At 39.8% G+C, this 17,165-nt stretch overlaps 1 protein-coding gene across 6 annotated transcripts in view; it reads right to left on the bottom strand.

Annotated features, from left to right (window-relative positions):
* Positions 1 to 15,276, bottom strand: part of abcd3a (ATP-binding cassette, sub-family D (ALD), member 3a) — a 50,211-nt gene extending 34,935 nt beyond the window's left edge. The window contains exons 1-6 of one of the 6 annotated variants that reach the window (XR_006375758.1): positions 15,074 to 15,274; positions 12,293 to 12,329; positions 12,078 to 12,176; positions 9,699 to 9,787; positions 1,794 to 1,863; positions 687 to 784 (exon numbers count right to left, since the gene is read on the bottom strand). Coding sequence is in view for 5 of the 6 variants with exons in the window: in XM_044176456.1 (XP_044032391.1) it covers positions 687 to 784; positions 1,794 to 1,863; positions 9,699 to 9,787; positions 12,078 to 12,176; positions 12,293 to 12,329; positions 15,074 to 15,183 (503 nt within the window). In the remaining variant the exon portion in view is untranslated. Of the gene's footprint in view, positions 1 to 686; positions 785 to 1,793; positions 1,864 to 3,068; positions 3,139 to 9,698; positions 9,788 to 12,077; positions 12,177 to 12,292; positions 12,330 to 15,073 lie in introns of those variants that run through there. The other 5 variants (XM_044176456.1, XM_044176452.1, XM_044176451.1 and 2 more) reach the window with 5 other exon arrangements.
* Between the last annotated feature and the right edge of the window lie 1,889 nt (positions 15,277 to 17,165).

Raw genomic sequence — 17,165 nt, 5'->3', positions numbered from 1 at the left:
ATGTACTTAGCAGATTTTTCATTTGTCGCTGACACTACCGTTTTGAGTTTCCTCTAAGACATGACCTCTAATGCTACTTCACTAGGGTCATCAAAATTCAGGGGTAAAAAATTAATAAGGTGCATCTAAAGCACAATCAAGGTGTATTGATGACTTCACAAGTCTGAAAATATCAACCTTATACATCCCTGGTGTCTTTGATAGAAACATTTAAAACGCATCAGCAGAAGTTTTGCTTTTTTATGTCCTGTTTGTGTATAACACATAATGTTTTATGTTGTGCATTGGTGGCTTCTCTTAGATGTCCCTGAGCTTCTTTTCTGTCAGTTGGCACCAATTGAAGAGCACAGTGAAAGTAAGTCAAAGGCTGCAACTAACAACTATTTTGGATATCAATTAATCTGTTGATTATTTTTACAATTAATTATTTAGTCATAAAATTGTTTAAAATGGCCATCACAATTTCCCAGAGCCCAAGGTAATGTCTTAAACTGCTCATAATGTCTGACCAAAGATATTTAATTTTCAATGACATAAAACTGATAAAAGTAGCAAACTGTCACATTTGAGAAGCTGGAACCAGAGAAAGTTAGGTAGTTTCATTTCATAAATGACGTAAAAGCTTTAAGATAATCAGAAGATCCCATATGACGGGAAAGCAGCTTTAGTACTGTTGTAGTACTTACTGCAGGTACTGGTCGTACAAGTTCTTTGTGAGCCTCTCACGGAACCTCAGCTTCAGCTCGTTTAGACCCAACTTCAGGAAGTTGTTCACCAAGGCTATCTGGAATGACCCAGTCACACATAACATACATGTATCCATCTCTCACGATGAGCTCACTGATTTAGTATGGCAGTACAAGTGACAGAGTTTTAAAAAGCTTATAGCTTATAGTATTCATGCTGACAGGGAATGAAGAAAACATGCAAAAGCTGGATATTTAGTGTATTTTACAAGAGCAATCCAAACTCACAATTTAAAGAATTAGGCTAGAGATAATGTTTTTCTTATTGTCAACAAAACAAAAATGAACGTATCCAACTAACAGGTATTGTGAATGATCTTATTCCTCTGTGCCATAGAGCTCCATTGTTGTCCAAAAACTATTAAAAACACATCATTGAGCCACAATGTTGCACTAGAACACCAAATGTGGATTAATCCACCGCTGAAAATAGTCCCCAACAAATTGCTCCTGTTTGAGTAACATTTGTTAAAAACTACAGTGGCCAGCTATTTTCGTAAATTACTAAGCTTTTTTAAAAAAAAAAAAAAAAGAAACTATATTAATGAGCCATTTTTTAAGACTTACGTCTTCAGTGGGAACTAATGGACTTGAAGCTGAGTGCCACAGACAGGGTAGGGAAGTCAGAAAGTATTGAGACAGACTAACATATTGTTGGTTTTTGTCTTTTCATGGGATTTGTTGACAATAAAAAAATAGAATAGCCTTATCATTTAACATTGAGGCATACAAAAGGTACATTTGCATAAGAGCGATTCACTGCTCATGTTAGCTCAAAAGAATGATCATGCATGCATGAAATGATTCAATGAAAATAATCCAGTATCACCAGGGAATTAGTAATTACAAACTAGAAGACAGAAATGTTAGTGCTTTTCATATCAGGTCTCCTCTGCACACTTTTGAGAAAGTGAAACTGCCCAAAACTATGTGCAGGAGTATGAACTCACACTGAATTACAGACATGTTACAGAATAATATATAGTATATATAACAATTAAGATCACACTTAAGAGTGTGACAAAAATGAACAAAAAATACACTTACAAATGGCATGAATTTGATAAAGCTGAACAAGAAGGTCTTGAAATCTTTTGTCGAGCGACCGATAATTGCACTGAAAACCACAACATGCACAAAGATGAGCAAACATTGCTAAGACAGTCAGTGGGAGAAATACTGATGCTTGATAAAATTAATTTCCTTTTCCTGTGGAACCAGTGCAGCTTTGCTAAACTGCTCAAAAACAAGAACAATTTCTGCTTGAACTTGAAGAGTATGAATTATTTTACTGATATGAAACAGTTACAGTGGAACCATACCATTCAATGTATGTATTTCCATGTTATTTTTATGGTGCACACTGACTTTTTGGACAAACGTTGTTGGATGGCTGTGGAGCCATACACAAGTGTGCCTTAAATAATTTCTTTCATGTTAAGCCTTACAAATACAGTCAAATCTGATACAGTGGCTGGGACCAGGCCTTCATTATCCACAACAAAAGGCAGAACCAGGCCTTCATTTAAGACAGGCTATTATAGAGACAGGTCTTTATTTTAATTTGAGCTGTTTTTAAAAAGGTATAATGTCTAGTATTTTAAGAAGAATCATATCTGTTGTCTCATCTTCTAGAAGTGTAGCGTTTCATTAACAGCAGGTTAACAGATAGAAATAAACGCAATGCACAACAGACTGGAATTCATAAGTGATTAAGAGAAGCTTTTCTATTACAAAGAAACTCAGACCAACAGAACCAAAAGAAGCATGCACATTAGGAAAGAAAATGGCTACCCCACGACAGCATTTTGTATTCTTTTTACATGTATTGTTTCCAAGACGAATTATATAAATGCGGGTAACGGCGGATCTCCTCACACAACCTCTCTTCAAAACAAGCATCCATTTTGTTATCTGGAGCATGTGCAGTCGATGCGATTAGTATGCGTACAGTCTGCATTGTCACAAATTTTGGGCTGCGGACCCTCGCGGAAATGGGCATATGACGACATTTAATTATGCGGACCAAAGCAGACCCTCAGATGTGGAAAGTATGAATTTGGCTTAGTGTCAGCAGAACTTTTCTTGTTACTTATATAAATTAATTAATGTAAATTTTAGTGAAATCATAAACACATAGATTGAATGGAATTCCATGCGAAAATGTTTTCCAGTTAATGCATGCCAACAATAGGATTATTGGAAGGAAATGTAGACCTCAGACATAAATGATGAAAAAGCACAACATGACACTATTACAAAGCAAAATGTTAAAACCACAATTTTAGTGGTTGAAAGCTATGAAATATGTTGGACTGTTACCCCTGGTATGACTGATATGTAGGAATAAAAGTGCTTCTTGAATAGACTGGTGTCTCTGCTTATAATACCGCTGTGGAGAATCAAAACAAAGTCATCAGTTCCTACAAAGACTCAAACAGCAATGCATGATGGAACACCCCACCCATTTTCATTACAATCTTATAATTATAAGATCTTTTTAATGCTAACTACAAAGACCAATTCACATGGGTGAACAATGAACTGGTCAGATTATTGGTACTCCAACTCCAACTGATGTTGCAGTCATAAAGGGGTAATTCACTTAAATTATAATATCAGGCTTCTCAGTTGGAATTACTGACTGAAAGAAAATAATAGCTAAAAAAAAAAAATCCCTCCCACCTAGATTGATAGTTTGATGTTCAGTTCCAGATTTATTTATTTAGGTATTTATTACTTTGACTTAGATGTTGAGTTCAACAGTTATCCAGTTTATAATAACGTCAAAGACAAACCATTCTGCCCATGTAGAACAGCCCACATTTGAATGTGGATCATGTACACTTTTCTACATGGGCCTCTACTGAAATATGAACCATGTAGATTAAGACGACTGGGCAAAGACAGCACTATACGCCAACCACAATTTGAGGCTTTGGTTCCATCTATGTTTAGCAAATCAGGTGAAATGTACAGTGCAGTCCCTAAGTAGCAGCACAGTGACACATTTTTTTGTTTTGAACAGTTTTCATTGGAGCTACTTTACTACCACATAAATATTTCCTATTTCCAGAGCAAAATTACCAATATAACAAAAACTGCCTTTTTTAATCCTAGAAATACATCCAGAGCAAGAGGCTTGTTGTCTAAGGCTTAGGCAGAAAAACTGAGCAACTAAATGCATTTACCTCCTGTTGGTAGGACAATTGCAATGACCTCTTCATTAGCCCCTCAGAGTTAGCCGCTCTGCGCTAAACTACTTCGTTGCTCTTGTTGCTTGTTCAAGTAAGCTGGCAGACTTTGTGTCGTAGCCGCTCACGCTAACTAATCTTGTTGCAGGGATCTAGCAAGCTCTGCTGCTGCTGCTGTCGGCAGCTGCAGTGGACGAGTCCAGGAGAAGAGAGAGCTAACAAAGGGCCGCTGACCCTTTTATTGACTTAATGACATTACAGGTCATAGGTCACACTGACCAATGGTAGCTGAAAGCTGGGTCCATGGGCGGAGTCCATTCCTAGGTGTGAATACCTGGAAGATTGTGGGACACTGTGTTCAATGGCTCAGTTTCATAACAAAAGTTCAGTTTAGTCACACATTAATCTGTGGAGTCCCAGTGATCCCAACAACCACAAGAGTGAGACTGAAAGCTGGTATCAAGGAGGCAAAGCGGAGACATCAGAAGAGACTGTAGAGAGACCTCGACACCAACAACACCAAAGATATGCGGCAAATGATTCAGACCATCACAGGCTACAAAAGCAGGAGCTCCATCATGTGTGAGGGAACGTTGCCAGATGAGCTTAACACATCACTTTGATCTTGTCAACAAAGAGTCAGCTGTCAAGTCAACTCCGCCTCCAGAAGATCGGCCACTGTCAGTATCAATAGCGGATGTGAAAAGTATCCTGCTGAGAGTGAATATGTGTAAAGCTGCTGGGCCTGATAACATCCCTGGTCGTGTACTAAGAACATGTGCCAACCAGCTAGTCGATGTCATTACTGACATTTTCAACATATCACTGTCACAGGAGAGTGTTCCCACCTGCTTCAAGACATCGTCCCTATACCTAAAAAGTCTGTAGTATCAAGTCTAAACTACTACTGCCCTGTGGCACCTACCGCCATTCTGATGAAGTGCTTTGAGAAACTGGTTCTCCAGCACATCAAAGACAACATCCCAGCCAGCTTGGACCCTCACCAGTTTGCATTCAGATCCAACAGATCCACAGAGGATGCCATCTCCACTGCCCTCCACTCAGTCTTCACACATTATAAAAAAACAATACCTACAACAGAATGTTGTTTTTTGATTTCAGCTCAGTAATCAACACTGAATAAAATTATTGGCAAACTTAGCACTCTGGGCCCAAGTACTACACTCTGCAACTGGATATTGGACTTCCTCATGAACAGACCACAGACAGTTCGGATTGGCAGTCACACCTCCACCACTCAACACCGGAGCCCCCAAGGGCTATGTGCTCAGCCCCCTCCTGTTCACACTGTACACCCACAACTGCAATCCTCGACATGGAGAGAACTCTGCTGTAAAGTTTGCGGATGACACTACCATCAACAGCCGGATTACAAACAACAATGAGAGTTCATATCGGGAGGAAATAAACAAACAATCTTGCAGAGTGGTGCACAGAGGCTGATAGTGGTACCAGTGGAAATTGGACTACTGTTGGTCAAAGATGAAGAAGGAAAGGAGGAAGGTGTGTTCGTAGGCAAAGAGAGAAGAGTAAAGCTAAGAATGTAGGACTGACAGTAGGAACTTTGAATGTTGGGACTATGACAGGGAAGGCTAGAGAGTTGATTGACATGATGCAGAGAAGGAAGGTGGACATACTGTGTGTCCAGGAGACCAGGTGGAAAGGTAGCAAAGCTAGAAGCTTAGGAGCAGGGTTCAAGTTGTTCTACCATGGGTCAGATAGGAAGAGAAACGGAGTAGGAGTTATCCTGAAAGAGGAGTTTGTGAGGAATGTTCTAGAGGTGAAAAGAGTATCAGACAGGTTGTCTGAAGGAGTCTGAAGCTGGAAATTGAAGGGGTGATGTTCAATGTTGTGAGTGGTTATGCCCCACAGGTACGATGTGAGTTAGAAGAGAAAGAGAAATTCTGTAAAGTAGTGGTAGGGTAGAGTGTAGACAGACAACACAGGATGGTAGTGTGTAAAATGACTCTGGTGGTGAGGAAGATGAAGAGGACAAAGGCAGAGCAGAGGACGAAGTGGTGGAAGTTGAAAAAGGAAGAATGTCGTGTAGTTTTCAGGGAGGAGCTGAGACAGACTCTGGGTGGTCAGGAAGTGCTCCCAGATGACTGGACCACTACAGCTAATGTGATCAGGGAGACAGGTAGGAGGGTACTCGGTGTGTCATCTGGAAACAGGAAAGCGGACAAGGAGACTTGGTGGTGGAACGAGGAAGTGCAGGAGTGTATACAGAGAAAGAGGTTAGCTAAGAAGAAGTGGGACGCTGAGAGGACTGAAGAGAGTAGACAGGAGTACAGGGAGATGCAGCGTAAGGTGAAGGTAGAGGTGGCAAAGGCCAAACAAAGAGCATATGAGGACTTGTATGCTAGGCTGGACACTTAAGAGGGAGGGAGAGGTGGATTTGTACAGGTTGGCCAGACAAAGAGATAGAGATGGGAAGGATGTGCAGCAGGTTAGGGTGATTAAAGATAAGGATGGAAATGTATTGACAGGTGCCAGGAGTGTGATGGGAAGATGGAAGGAGTACTTTGAAGAGATGATGAATGAGGAAAATGAAAGGGAATGAAGAGTAGAAGAAGTGACTGGTGTGGAGCAGGAAGTAGCAAAGATTAGCAAGAGTGAAGTGAGGAGGACGTTGAAGAGGATGAAGAGTGGAAAGGCAGTTGGTCCTGATGACATACCTGTGGAGGTATGGAAGTATCTAGGAGAGGTGGCAGTAGAGTTTCTGACTAGTTTGTTTAACAAGATCTTGGAGAGTGAGAGGATGCCCGAGGAATGGAGGAGAAGTGTACTGGTGCCATTTTTTAAGAACAAGGGAGCTGTGCAGAGCTGTGGCAACTACAGAGGAATAAAGCTGATGAGCCATACAATGAAGTTGTGGGAAAGAGTAGTGGAAGCTAGGCTAAGGGCAGAGGTGAGCATTTGTGAGCAGCACAATGGTCTCATGCCTAGAAAGAGTACAACAGATGCAGTATTTGCTTTGAGGATGCTGACGGAGAAGTACAGAGAAGGTCATAGGGAGTTGCATTGTGTCTTCCTAGATTTAGAGAAAGCGTATGACAGGGAGCCGAGAGAGGAGCTGTGGTATTGTATGAGGAAGTCGGGAGTGGCAGAGAAGTATGTCAGAGTCTCATGTATGAGAGCTGTAAGACCGTGGTGAGGTGTGCTGTATGTGTGACAGAGGAGTTCAAGGTGGAGGTGGGTCTGCATCAAGGATCGGCTCTGAGCCCCTTCTTGTTTGCTCTGGTGATGGACAGGCTGACAGATGAGGTTAGACAGGAATCTCCATGGACTATGATGTTTGCGGATGACATTGTGATTTGTAGTGAGAGCAGGGAGCAGGTGGAGGAAAATCTAGAGAGATGGAGGTCTGCTCTGGAAAACAGAGGAATGAAGCGCAGTAAGACAGAATACATGTGCGTCAATGAGAGGGACCCAGGTGGAACGGTGAGGTTACAGGGAGCAGAGGTAAAGAAGGTGCAGGACTTTAAGTACTTAGGGTCAACGGTGCAGAGCAATGGAGAGGTGAAGAGGCGAGTGCAAGCAGGTTGGAACAGGTGGAGAAAAGTGTCAGGTGTGTTGTGTGATAAAAGAGTAACAGCAAGAATGAAAGGGAAAGGTGTTCAAGACGGTGGTGAGACCAGCGATGTTGTACAGCTTAGAGACAGTGGCACTGAAGAAAAGACAAGAGGCAGAGCTGGAGGTAGCAGAGCTTAAGATGTTGAGGTTCTCTTTGGGAGTGACGAGGATGGACAGGAATCAGGATCAGGAATGAGTACATCAGAGGGACAGCTCATGTTAGATGTTTCGGAGATAAAGTCAGAGAGGCCAGATTGAGGTGGTTTGGACATGTTCAGAGGAGAGACTGTGAATATATTGGTAGAAGGATGCTGAGGTTGGAGCTGCCAGGCAGGAGGTCTAGAGGAAGACCAAAGAGGAGATTTATGGATGTAGTGAGAGAGGGCATGAAGTTAATTGGTGTGAGTGAAGAGGATGCAGAGGACAGGGTTAGATGGAGGCACATGATTCGCAGTGGCGACCCCTGAAGGTATAACTCATACTATGTTCAATGATATGATTATTTATGGTAAACTGTTCTCCTGGCATCTGGGGCATTTTTGAAATATCATGACATGAGTTTTCTTCATATTTACTGCCAGGTCACAGTTCTGACAATACTTTTCTACTATGTCCAGTTGTTGCTGTAGTCCTTGTTAAGTAGGAGACAGTAGAACAAGGTCATCAGCATAAAACACAGACTTCACCTCTCTATCTAGGAGGGAGAGGCCAGGAGCAGCACATTTATTCAGTTCAAGTTCATTTATATATACATTAAATAAAGTTGGGCTTAAATTGCAGCCCTGACGAACACCTCTTCTCTGGGTGAAGAATTCAGTTTGTTTGTCTCCAATTTTAACAGCACACTTATTTTCCAAATACATTGATTTAACCAGATCATACATCTTGCCCCTTATACCACAATGTAGAAGTCAATAACGATAGGTGGTAGATCAATCGGACCACTGTTACTCAGAAACTTACGAAGGCAAAATTCCTGTGCCAAATTATTGTTAACTTTTACAGAGAAGCAACAGCATGCATCCTGACTGGAAACGTTACAAATTTGTATGGGATGTACACAGCCCAGGGCAGGAGGGCTCTGCAGCAGGTGATTAAAACCGCCCAGAACATCATTAGTACCCATTTACCAAGCATCAGTGATATCAGTGAGGTGAGGTGCCTGCGCAGAGCCCAAAGGATGCTAAAAGAATATAGCCACCCCAGCTACAGCCTGTTCACCCTGCCGCCGTCTGGCAAGCGATACAGAAGTATCTGCTGCCGTACCATCATACTACAGAGCAGCTTCTTTCCTCAGGCTGTGAGATTCCTCAATTCATCCTCTGCACTCCACCATGAATAATAGTTTTCTGTTGTTTTATGTGTAGCATGAAGGGATTGCAGCTTGCATTTTGTTGTACAACCCTGTGTTGTATAATGATAAATAAATTAACCTTGAATTACACCAGTTCTTAGATCTTTGCATCGGCTCCCAGTGCGTTTCAGAATTAATTACAAAATGTTGCTTCTCATCTATGACCTTGCTCCACCGTGAATCTCTGACCTGCTTATCCAATATGATTCAATCTCTAAGGTCATCTGGCGTGGGCCAGGTGGGTAACCTGTTACAAGGTTAAATCTTAAATTCGTGAAGCTGCTCTTGTTTTTTATGGGCCTGGAATGACTTGACAGATGGCATTAGATGTGCTGTTGCTATGAAAACTGATGGCAGTGAGCTCTGTGGATTATTGTGCAGAACAAGAGCAGTGTTTATGATAAAAAATACTGTTACGTTTTTAATTTTTTTTAATGCTTTGAGTAGCATAAAAAAAATTCTATTCACCTCCAATGTACTGGGGTTGAGACAACTTTCAGAGGTGGAGCAAAAAACATTTGCATGGCTATATACCACTGTTTGTTTGGGGTTTTTTTTGGGTCTTTAAAATCCAATGTGCTGGAGCAAAAACATTTTTTAATACTCTCAGACTGCACTGTACTGTATATAACTCTAATGTCAGTTAGTTGTGGATTTATTCAAGTGTGGACATTTACGACTGATAGGGCTGACATGGCTGCTACATGGTGACAAAATAAAACCCACAATATACTTTTAAAGTCATGAACTGGAAAATCTTCATTTTAAACTTTAAATAGTAATTTAAGCATGAAGCCAGAGTCTGACCTTTCGATCATGGTGCCGTTCTGGATCATCCATACATCACAGTAGGTCCTGGCCACCAACATGGCAGCGATAAGGATAAGGTAGCCAGTCTGTGGTGAAGACAACAACCACAGAGAATAGTTAGAGAGCCTGTAAAACACAGCAGATCATAAAGTACTTTATCATCCTGCCCTTGACTGCTGCTCATATCTACTGAAATGATCAGATAAGACTGAATGGACCAGAGGAGCCATGTGGCTGAGACCTTGGTTTATGGAGCTGATGTATCTGTGTCAAAGGGCTCTGCTTATTTCATGTTTTTACCAACATCAAATAAAATGTTTAAAATGTTTTTCTAAGTGGACCTACGGACCTCCACTGGTAGATCGGATGCCATACAGATGGAATTATAACATTATTCAGTAATGCAAGAAAACTTCTAAAATCACCTGACATCCTAAGAGAAGTGTAATCCCTGTTAGGTTAAAAGCAAACTGTGTGACATGACAAAACACTGTGATTGTCCACGCAAAAACATTATGCATGATCAAGATTTATAAAGGACTTTCTGTTTTTGCTAAAAGCTTCTAACAAAACTTAACACAGTTCACACTCAAAAACAACAGCAGTGAGCTGGGAGAATATTTTGTGATTTGCGGTGCTATTCTACGCTACTAAAATCAGACCCTCAGTGTATCTTTAATAGCACGATACATCGACTGGGTTGATATTATTGGACGATATTCGCTCACAGATGTATCTGAATCAGCTCATATGTTGGCTCAAAAGTAACAGTTGCAGTACTGAAATACCAAAGGATAAAATGTTAGACTCAATTTTTACATAATTGAGTATTATTTATATATATTTTTTTGCTGTGAACAGTATTTTTGAAACCAATTTAATTTCAAAATAAGTTTACTATTAAAATGTACTTTTTGAAGTTTTTCTTGTTTATATTTATCGTTCATATTATGTGTTTTTATGTTAATAAACAAATATCGGCCAATAAATTGTTATCACATTTTTAAAAATATTGATATCTAGTAAACATTAAAAAACATGACTTTAATTTTTTTATCCACCCGAGAGACTAACGCCATCAGGGATTGATTAACTAGTGGACAATCTCCCCTCGCTTTACCCCTCCCATACGGTATACTGACAAATCACACATGCTCTGCGTGCTCGTGCTCTGGTATTACACGGACACGGTGGATATTTTACAAGCACGGACCAGGTAAAACAACAGTGAACACACCTGGTTGGTGTAGATGTAATTCAATACCACGCTGGTTTCAGTCGTTTCGACAGGCTACGTCATTGACAACATGCTTCTTCCACACGAATGCTGTTGTGAAAACGGAATCGCGGGTGAAAAAATCCAAAACGTGAGTAGTTTGTTTTTGGGGGAGGGGCTTATAAAACAGACTACTGACAAAGAAAGTCAACAGAGCAGACACATACAGCGAGAGAGAAACAGAAAGAGGTGGGGCAAGCCGGCGTGCGTGTTAAGCCATGTGCAGTAAGAGACAGAGGTGTAGGTGTGTGTGCGAATATCCGAATCCCAAAATTTAAAACCGAATACCTACCCAACTAATGAATATACGAATAGTCAGCTCCAACATGTAACAAAGTACAGAGGGAGAAAGAGGCAAACTTTGTAAATATCTTTTTCATAATGTAGCCTGAGAGTACCAGACATATAGTATAGTATACACTAAGGCAATTACACACTTTGAAACAAAACACTGCAAATAATGGACGGCATTTAGCTGTGTAAACTAACAGTGTGTCTGCATTGGAGGCGTTTCAGCTGCATTTTTTAGTTGTCTGTCTCACCTATCTGACAGAACAGATTTGCTTCAATTTTAATCAGTCCAGGTGTCTACACAGGTTAACGGATCGCCTTAAGGCTAATTTATGCTCAACGTTAGATACGTACACGGACGGAGCCTTCTGTCCGTATTCTGTGTTCATTTCGTCCATATTTGTGTACGTTTTCTGAAAGCTTATAGATACGGACAAAACGGAGTAGTACCACTGGAAATCATGAAGGCAGTGTAGCCAACAGTTCAAGCGAGACACGACGAAGAAATTTTAAAAAGGAATTAAAAACTTTTTGCGGAGAGGTTAGGCGAGTATTAGTGAAAAGAATTCTCCATCCACATGTCGCGATGTATTTAATGGCCTCCCAGACCACTGCCATCTACAACGCTGCCTCCGTGTAAAAATGTTGAAACAACACACAACACTTTACTACCACTGAGATCTCTCCAGTCTTTCTAACTTTCCTATACTGATAGGGTTTAATTTGAGGAACTGCTGCAAACATCTGGATGACTGCTGGAAATATAAACAACATGATAAAAACAATACCAGCCTAACAGCAGTTCATACCTCCATGCAGAAAACTCGAGGTACCATGATCCGCAGAATCTGGAGGATTCGGAGGAAGAAAACCTTGTCCACTGCTGCACGGTCTTTTCTGCCATCTTTCTGTATGAAGAGACATAACAAAGGTGGGCTGTGATACAACAACAGCTAACTATTTATGACAAATTGTATGGAAACTTTACAGGCTCCAGACACTCAAACATGAAAGATTGACATACCTCAGTATTCACCACTAGATCTGAGCCTCCTTTTCTACTTCAAAGAAAGAACAGACAGATTATACTGTGAAATTAAAGACATTAGACTGTGAGGAAGTTCATACACCAGATCATACCTTCCTTTATGTAAGAGTGAGTAAAATATCCTTTTGATTATCAGCAGTAGCATATCACTTCAATAACATAACTGGATTGTTGGTAGCATTTCTATAAAATCCCAAACTTAAATTGTGTAAATTGGGCTGGGCAATAACTTAATATCACACTTTATCATCTTTCAGTGGAGTCATCAATCAGGGATAACATGATAACATTTTATAATGTGGTAGCTATTCTTTTAATATCTCTGGTTGTATTGGAGTATTGTGGCCAACGTTGTAAATCAGTTAACTTAATGGTAATAATAGATTTTCCAAGATTTTTGCATCAATGTGATGAAGTTCCTTGATTTGTCTGATATTTAATTTGCTGGATTAAGCAGAAACAGACATTCCTGTCTGGTTATTTTATCCACGAACAATTTTAATTCTCTACTGACTTTCCAGAAATCTTACTGTATCATAATCAATATCAATATCAAAATCGTGACATAAAATTAGATCTAAGTAATAGCGTTTTTTATCCATATCATCCACTCCTAATGTTATACAATAAAATCATGCCAATGAGACAGGTTTAACTTCAGATTAATGCTGTCTGTCAGTGGACAATTTCAGTACAGACCCACAAGCCTTACCAGCCAGACAAGTAGAGTTTAATTTTGATAAAATCAGTTTCCATGATGACATTAGATCATTTTGGCATAGAACATGCAGTGCACAGCATTTCACTGCTGTTGTTCTGTCAAAGAAGAAAAGTCTATATCAACTTATCTCCGAGTGCTGATTCAAAGTTTTCTCCCTGTACTGTCATACTGCAACAGTTCTGCAAAATGTTTACAACCAACCTATTTTCCAGATACTTTCATACTGAACATATGCGCAACATATTCAAAAGGTACCCTGTGCAGCTTTTGACCACTAGTAGCGCTAATGAGCAATGTTTTTACTTGTGGGTCCCAGTTTTGTTCTTATGCATGTGTATGAGGATGCACATGTGCACGTGGGTTACACAATACAAAACTCCTGCTTCATACCGGTTTCATACTATTTCACTGATCTATAGATGGTGGTAATGCACGGTAAAGACAGGGAGGAAGATGACTGAAGCAAGTAAACATATAACAAACATTGCAAATTCTAAAGTTTTAAGAAGAAAAGCTATGCAAGTGTTTTATGTGGAAGGATATGCATTCAACAGGTTTGTTAGACCTCAAGGATACACACAGTGCGTTTTGGTGAGTAACACTAAATGTAAACAGAACTTTTTTTGTTTTCAAGAATACAGAGGGCACCTTTAACAGGTCAGAGCTAAAAAAAAAACATCTGCTAGTATAATTTCGTTTAGGTTATGAAATGAATTAGGTCATGGTTCAATTTCACAAATTTCAACACTGACTTCCATTATGATACTGTAGTGAGGGGATATCCAGTATGTTTCCAGTCTTCATACAGGAACACAGGGTTACTCTGAGGAAGCCCTAACCTATAGCACATGATCCATCTCAGAGCAGTGGCTACTGTCTGAAGCTTCATTCTCTAATGTCCACTCATAGTTTCACAAACATCCTAAGTGTGACATTACTTATCCAAGTCTAGTAGTTACAGTGTTGTATTAATACATTTCTTATTATTAAATATGTTTATGCTCTTTGGTAGATTTCAGCTCAAGAAACATTTCCTGGACATGAAGATTTAAAAAATGCACGTTCTAAAAAATACAGATAGTGAACATAAGCACATCTGTGTTGGTATACTTGTATTTAATACAATTTAAAAAGAGGAGCATACAAATTAAATGGACTGGAATAATTACCAATTTTTCTGTTAAATTCTTCAATTATGGATTACAGGCAATTTTCTCAGTGCCTCTGTCTATTTTCCCCTGCCATGTATGATTGCAATAACTTTGTTGTAATGATGTTGTGGACATAGTATACATTGAAATACTGCCAGTAGTTACAAATAGTATTTACATAACAGGTTTCAGTGTCACAGCTGTGTCATTTTAAGCTTCTCTTGAATTCCTCTTTTAAACGTATATTATAGCATTTACTTGCTTACATATTTTATAATTCAAAAAAATATAATATAAATAAAGTGGCTTGAAATAATTGTGAACAGTGCTATCTTTAAGGTAACATGACTTTTTCCTGGTAAGAAAGATACACTTCAACTAACCGTTAGCCATTTTTAAAATGGAGTTTGGCGTATCTATTCTCTCCAAGAGAATCGTTTTACAGGACAATGTCAGAGATTAAAATAACTATGAAAACCATCGACAGCTCAACACAAAGACAGAGCCTAACACAAAAACATGACAATTAAGTTATTACCAAGTTAGCCAAAGTTACACAAATTAGCCATTATTTCATGGGTGGGCATGCAGCAATCTGTTGAGGTGATATTTTTTGGAACACAAAGACAGTCGTTGTTCGTAGTTTGTTAGCATTTGAGCTGGTCCGATCAGTGAGCAAGGCGGCCAAACTGCGCAGAATAAGAAGCCGCCTGTTCACTAAAAATGGGAGTGAATTCAGGAGTGTCCCAGCAGCAGGTCGCTGTCACCTGTCAGAATGGGGAGCTAGCAGCTGCTAATTAGCATCCTGACAGCTGTCACAAACTCACCTGAAAGCCGCGTTTTCTGCACTTCAAAACAAATCTCAACATTCTAAAGAACACTTACCCATCTTGTTTGGGCGTCCGTCTTCTGTGTTTCAGCAGGTATAAAACCAGCAAAATACCGCCTGCTATGGATGAGTTTTTCGCTGTCAGATATTTACTGAAAGCCGCCATGTTTCCGACACAACGAGCGGTTTGATTGTTTGCTCGAGTTTGCTTCAGTTCTGTCACTGCCCGATCCGTACCGGAAACCGGATTTGTTCTGCGCATGTGCGAAAATGCGGCTACTTCTTCTTTAGATTCCACAGAAAGGACGCTACTATCGCGTATTGCTGCCCTCTAGAGTCTGTAATTAATTCCTTTTAGATAATAATTTATTTTTTCTTAAATGATTATATTATCCCTACTGTGCAGGTATTTCATCAGTTTCTTAATTTTAGTCCAGTTATCCAGGTTGAGTAAAGTACTAGAGGGAAAACGCTCTGAACAGTTTCTTCCTTTGAAGTGAGTAGTTCTTGCACAGGAGTGTGTCTCACTGTCTTTGAACCTCCACTCTCACATTTACCATCCGGGTGTTTTTCAATCAGAGCCAGCCCACTCCTAAGCCCACCATGCCCAAGCCTCAACCTGGTTATGACTGCAGAATCTCTCCTTTTGCAAGCAAACTTGCTTGTTGCTTTTCCACTGTTTCCTGTAATGTGTAGTAAAATCTCCCCTTCTTTTCCTTTTCCCATGTATTCTTTTACTGATTAGTTTATTATTGAAGTGTATTCTGACAGTCCGTATTGTAGGGTTATTTCTATTTTATTCACATGAGCTGCATTCTTTGCTAAGTAGTCTGCTTCCTCATTTCCCTCTCCACCCATGTGTGCTGGTACCCATCTAAACCCACCTCACATCAATTCAATTTATTTATATAGCGCCAATTCATAACAGAAGTTATCTCATTGCACTTTTCCCATAGAGTATGTCTAGACCATACTCTTTATAATATCATTTACAGAGACCCAACAAATCCCACCATGAGCAAGCACTTGGCGACAGTGGCAAGGAAAAACTTTCTTTAAGAGTCAGAAACCTCAGGCAGAACCAGACTCAAAGTTGGGCTGCCATCCGCAGCTGCCAGTTGGGTTGAGAGAGAGAGAGAGAGAGAGAGGCGGAGAGAGAGAAGGAGGGGTGGGGGAGGGGGAAGCACAATGCAAATTCCACCTAGAATTTTAAAATAATAATAATGTAATGGTAGTGGTAATATTAATATAGTAATAATAATAGGAATGATAGTGATAGGAATGATAATGATAATAATAGTAATAAGACTAATAATAACAATTGTAGTAGCAGTTGTCGAGCAGGAACACGGGGGCAGCAGGTGGCCCACAATCACAGATCCAGACTCTGCAGCTCCAGAGGCAGAAATACCAGCTTTGTGAATTCTGTATAATGTTTGATAAATCTCTGTCAGTAAATCAGGTGTGGACTTGGATTCTGTCATTGAGGTTAACACTGCTGCCAAATCACTACATATGACTGAGTTGCCTGGCTTTTATTGTCCTTTACCCATCAAAGTGCCCATAATATTTCCAGCATCTCTGCTGTGAATACAGACATGTGATCTGAAATTCTGTCTCCCTTTTGTATTCTTAATTCAGGAATGGTTACCCCAAATGCCACTTTCCCACTCTCTTGGTCCTTTGACTATAAATCTGTAAATGTGATCTCCATTCTTGTTGCAGATGAGTACTAATTTCCTTAACTATATCCCCTAATTTCATTCTCTTGTTATTATTCAATATGTATAGATCAATTTCAGGCTCTGGGATTAGCCATGATGGTACAACTGACCAACAGATTGGAGGGCATACATTAATATTAATAATTCCAATTTCCTCCACTTTAGATTTTAGTTTATTTCCAACGTTTGTTTTGGCTTGTCTTGCTCTTCCCAGAAATTTCCAATGTTGATCAAGCAAGCATTTTGTTGGAAATGTTTCACCATGTTCTTTAATTTTCATGAAGTCTTTTAATTCAAGTTTATATTGCCTAATTTCCAAGGGCATCTCTCCCATCTCTATCAACAGGGAAGGTATTGAAGAAGTGCGAAATGCCCCACTACATACTCTGAGGGCTTTAGCTTGTACAATATCCAGTTTTTTAAT

The sequence above is a fragment of the Siniperca chuatsi genome, linkage group LG19 (assembly GCF_020085105.1).
Source record: "Siniperca chuatsi isolate FFG_IHB_CAS linkage group LG19, ASM2008510v1, whole genome shotgun sequence".
Taxonomy (NCBI): Eukaryota; Metazoa; Chordata; class Actinopteri; order Centrarchiformes; family Sinipercidae; genus Siniperca; species Siniperca chuatsi.
This window is presented reverse-complemented; position numbering and strand designations above follow the sequence as displayed.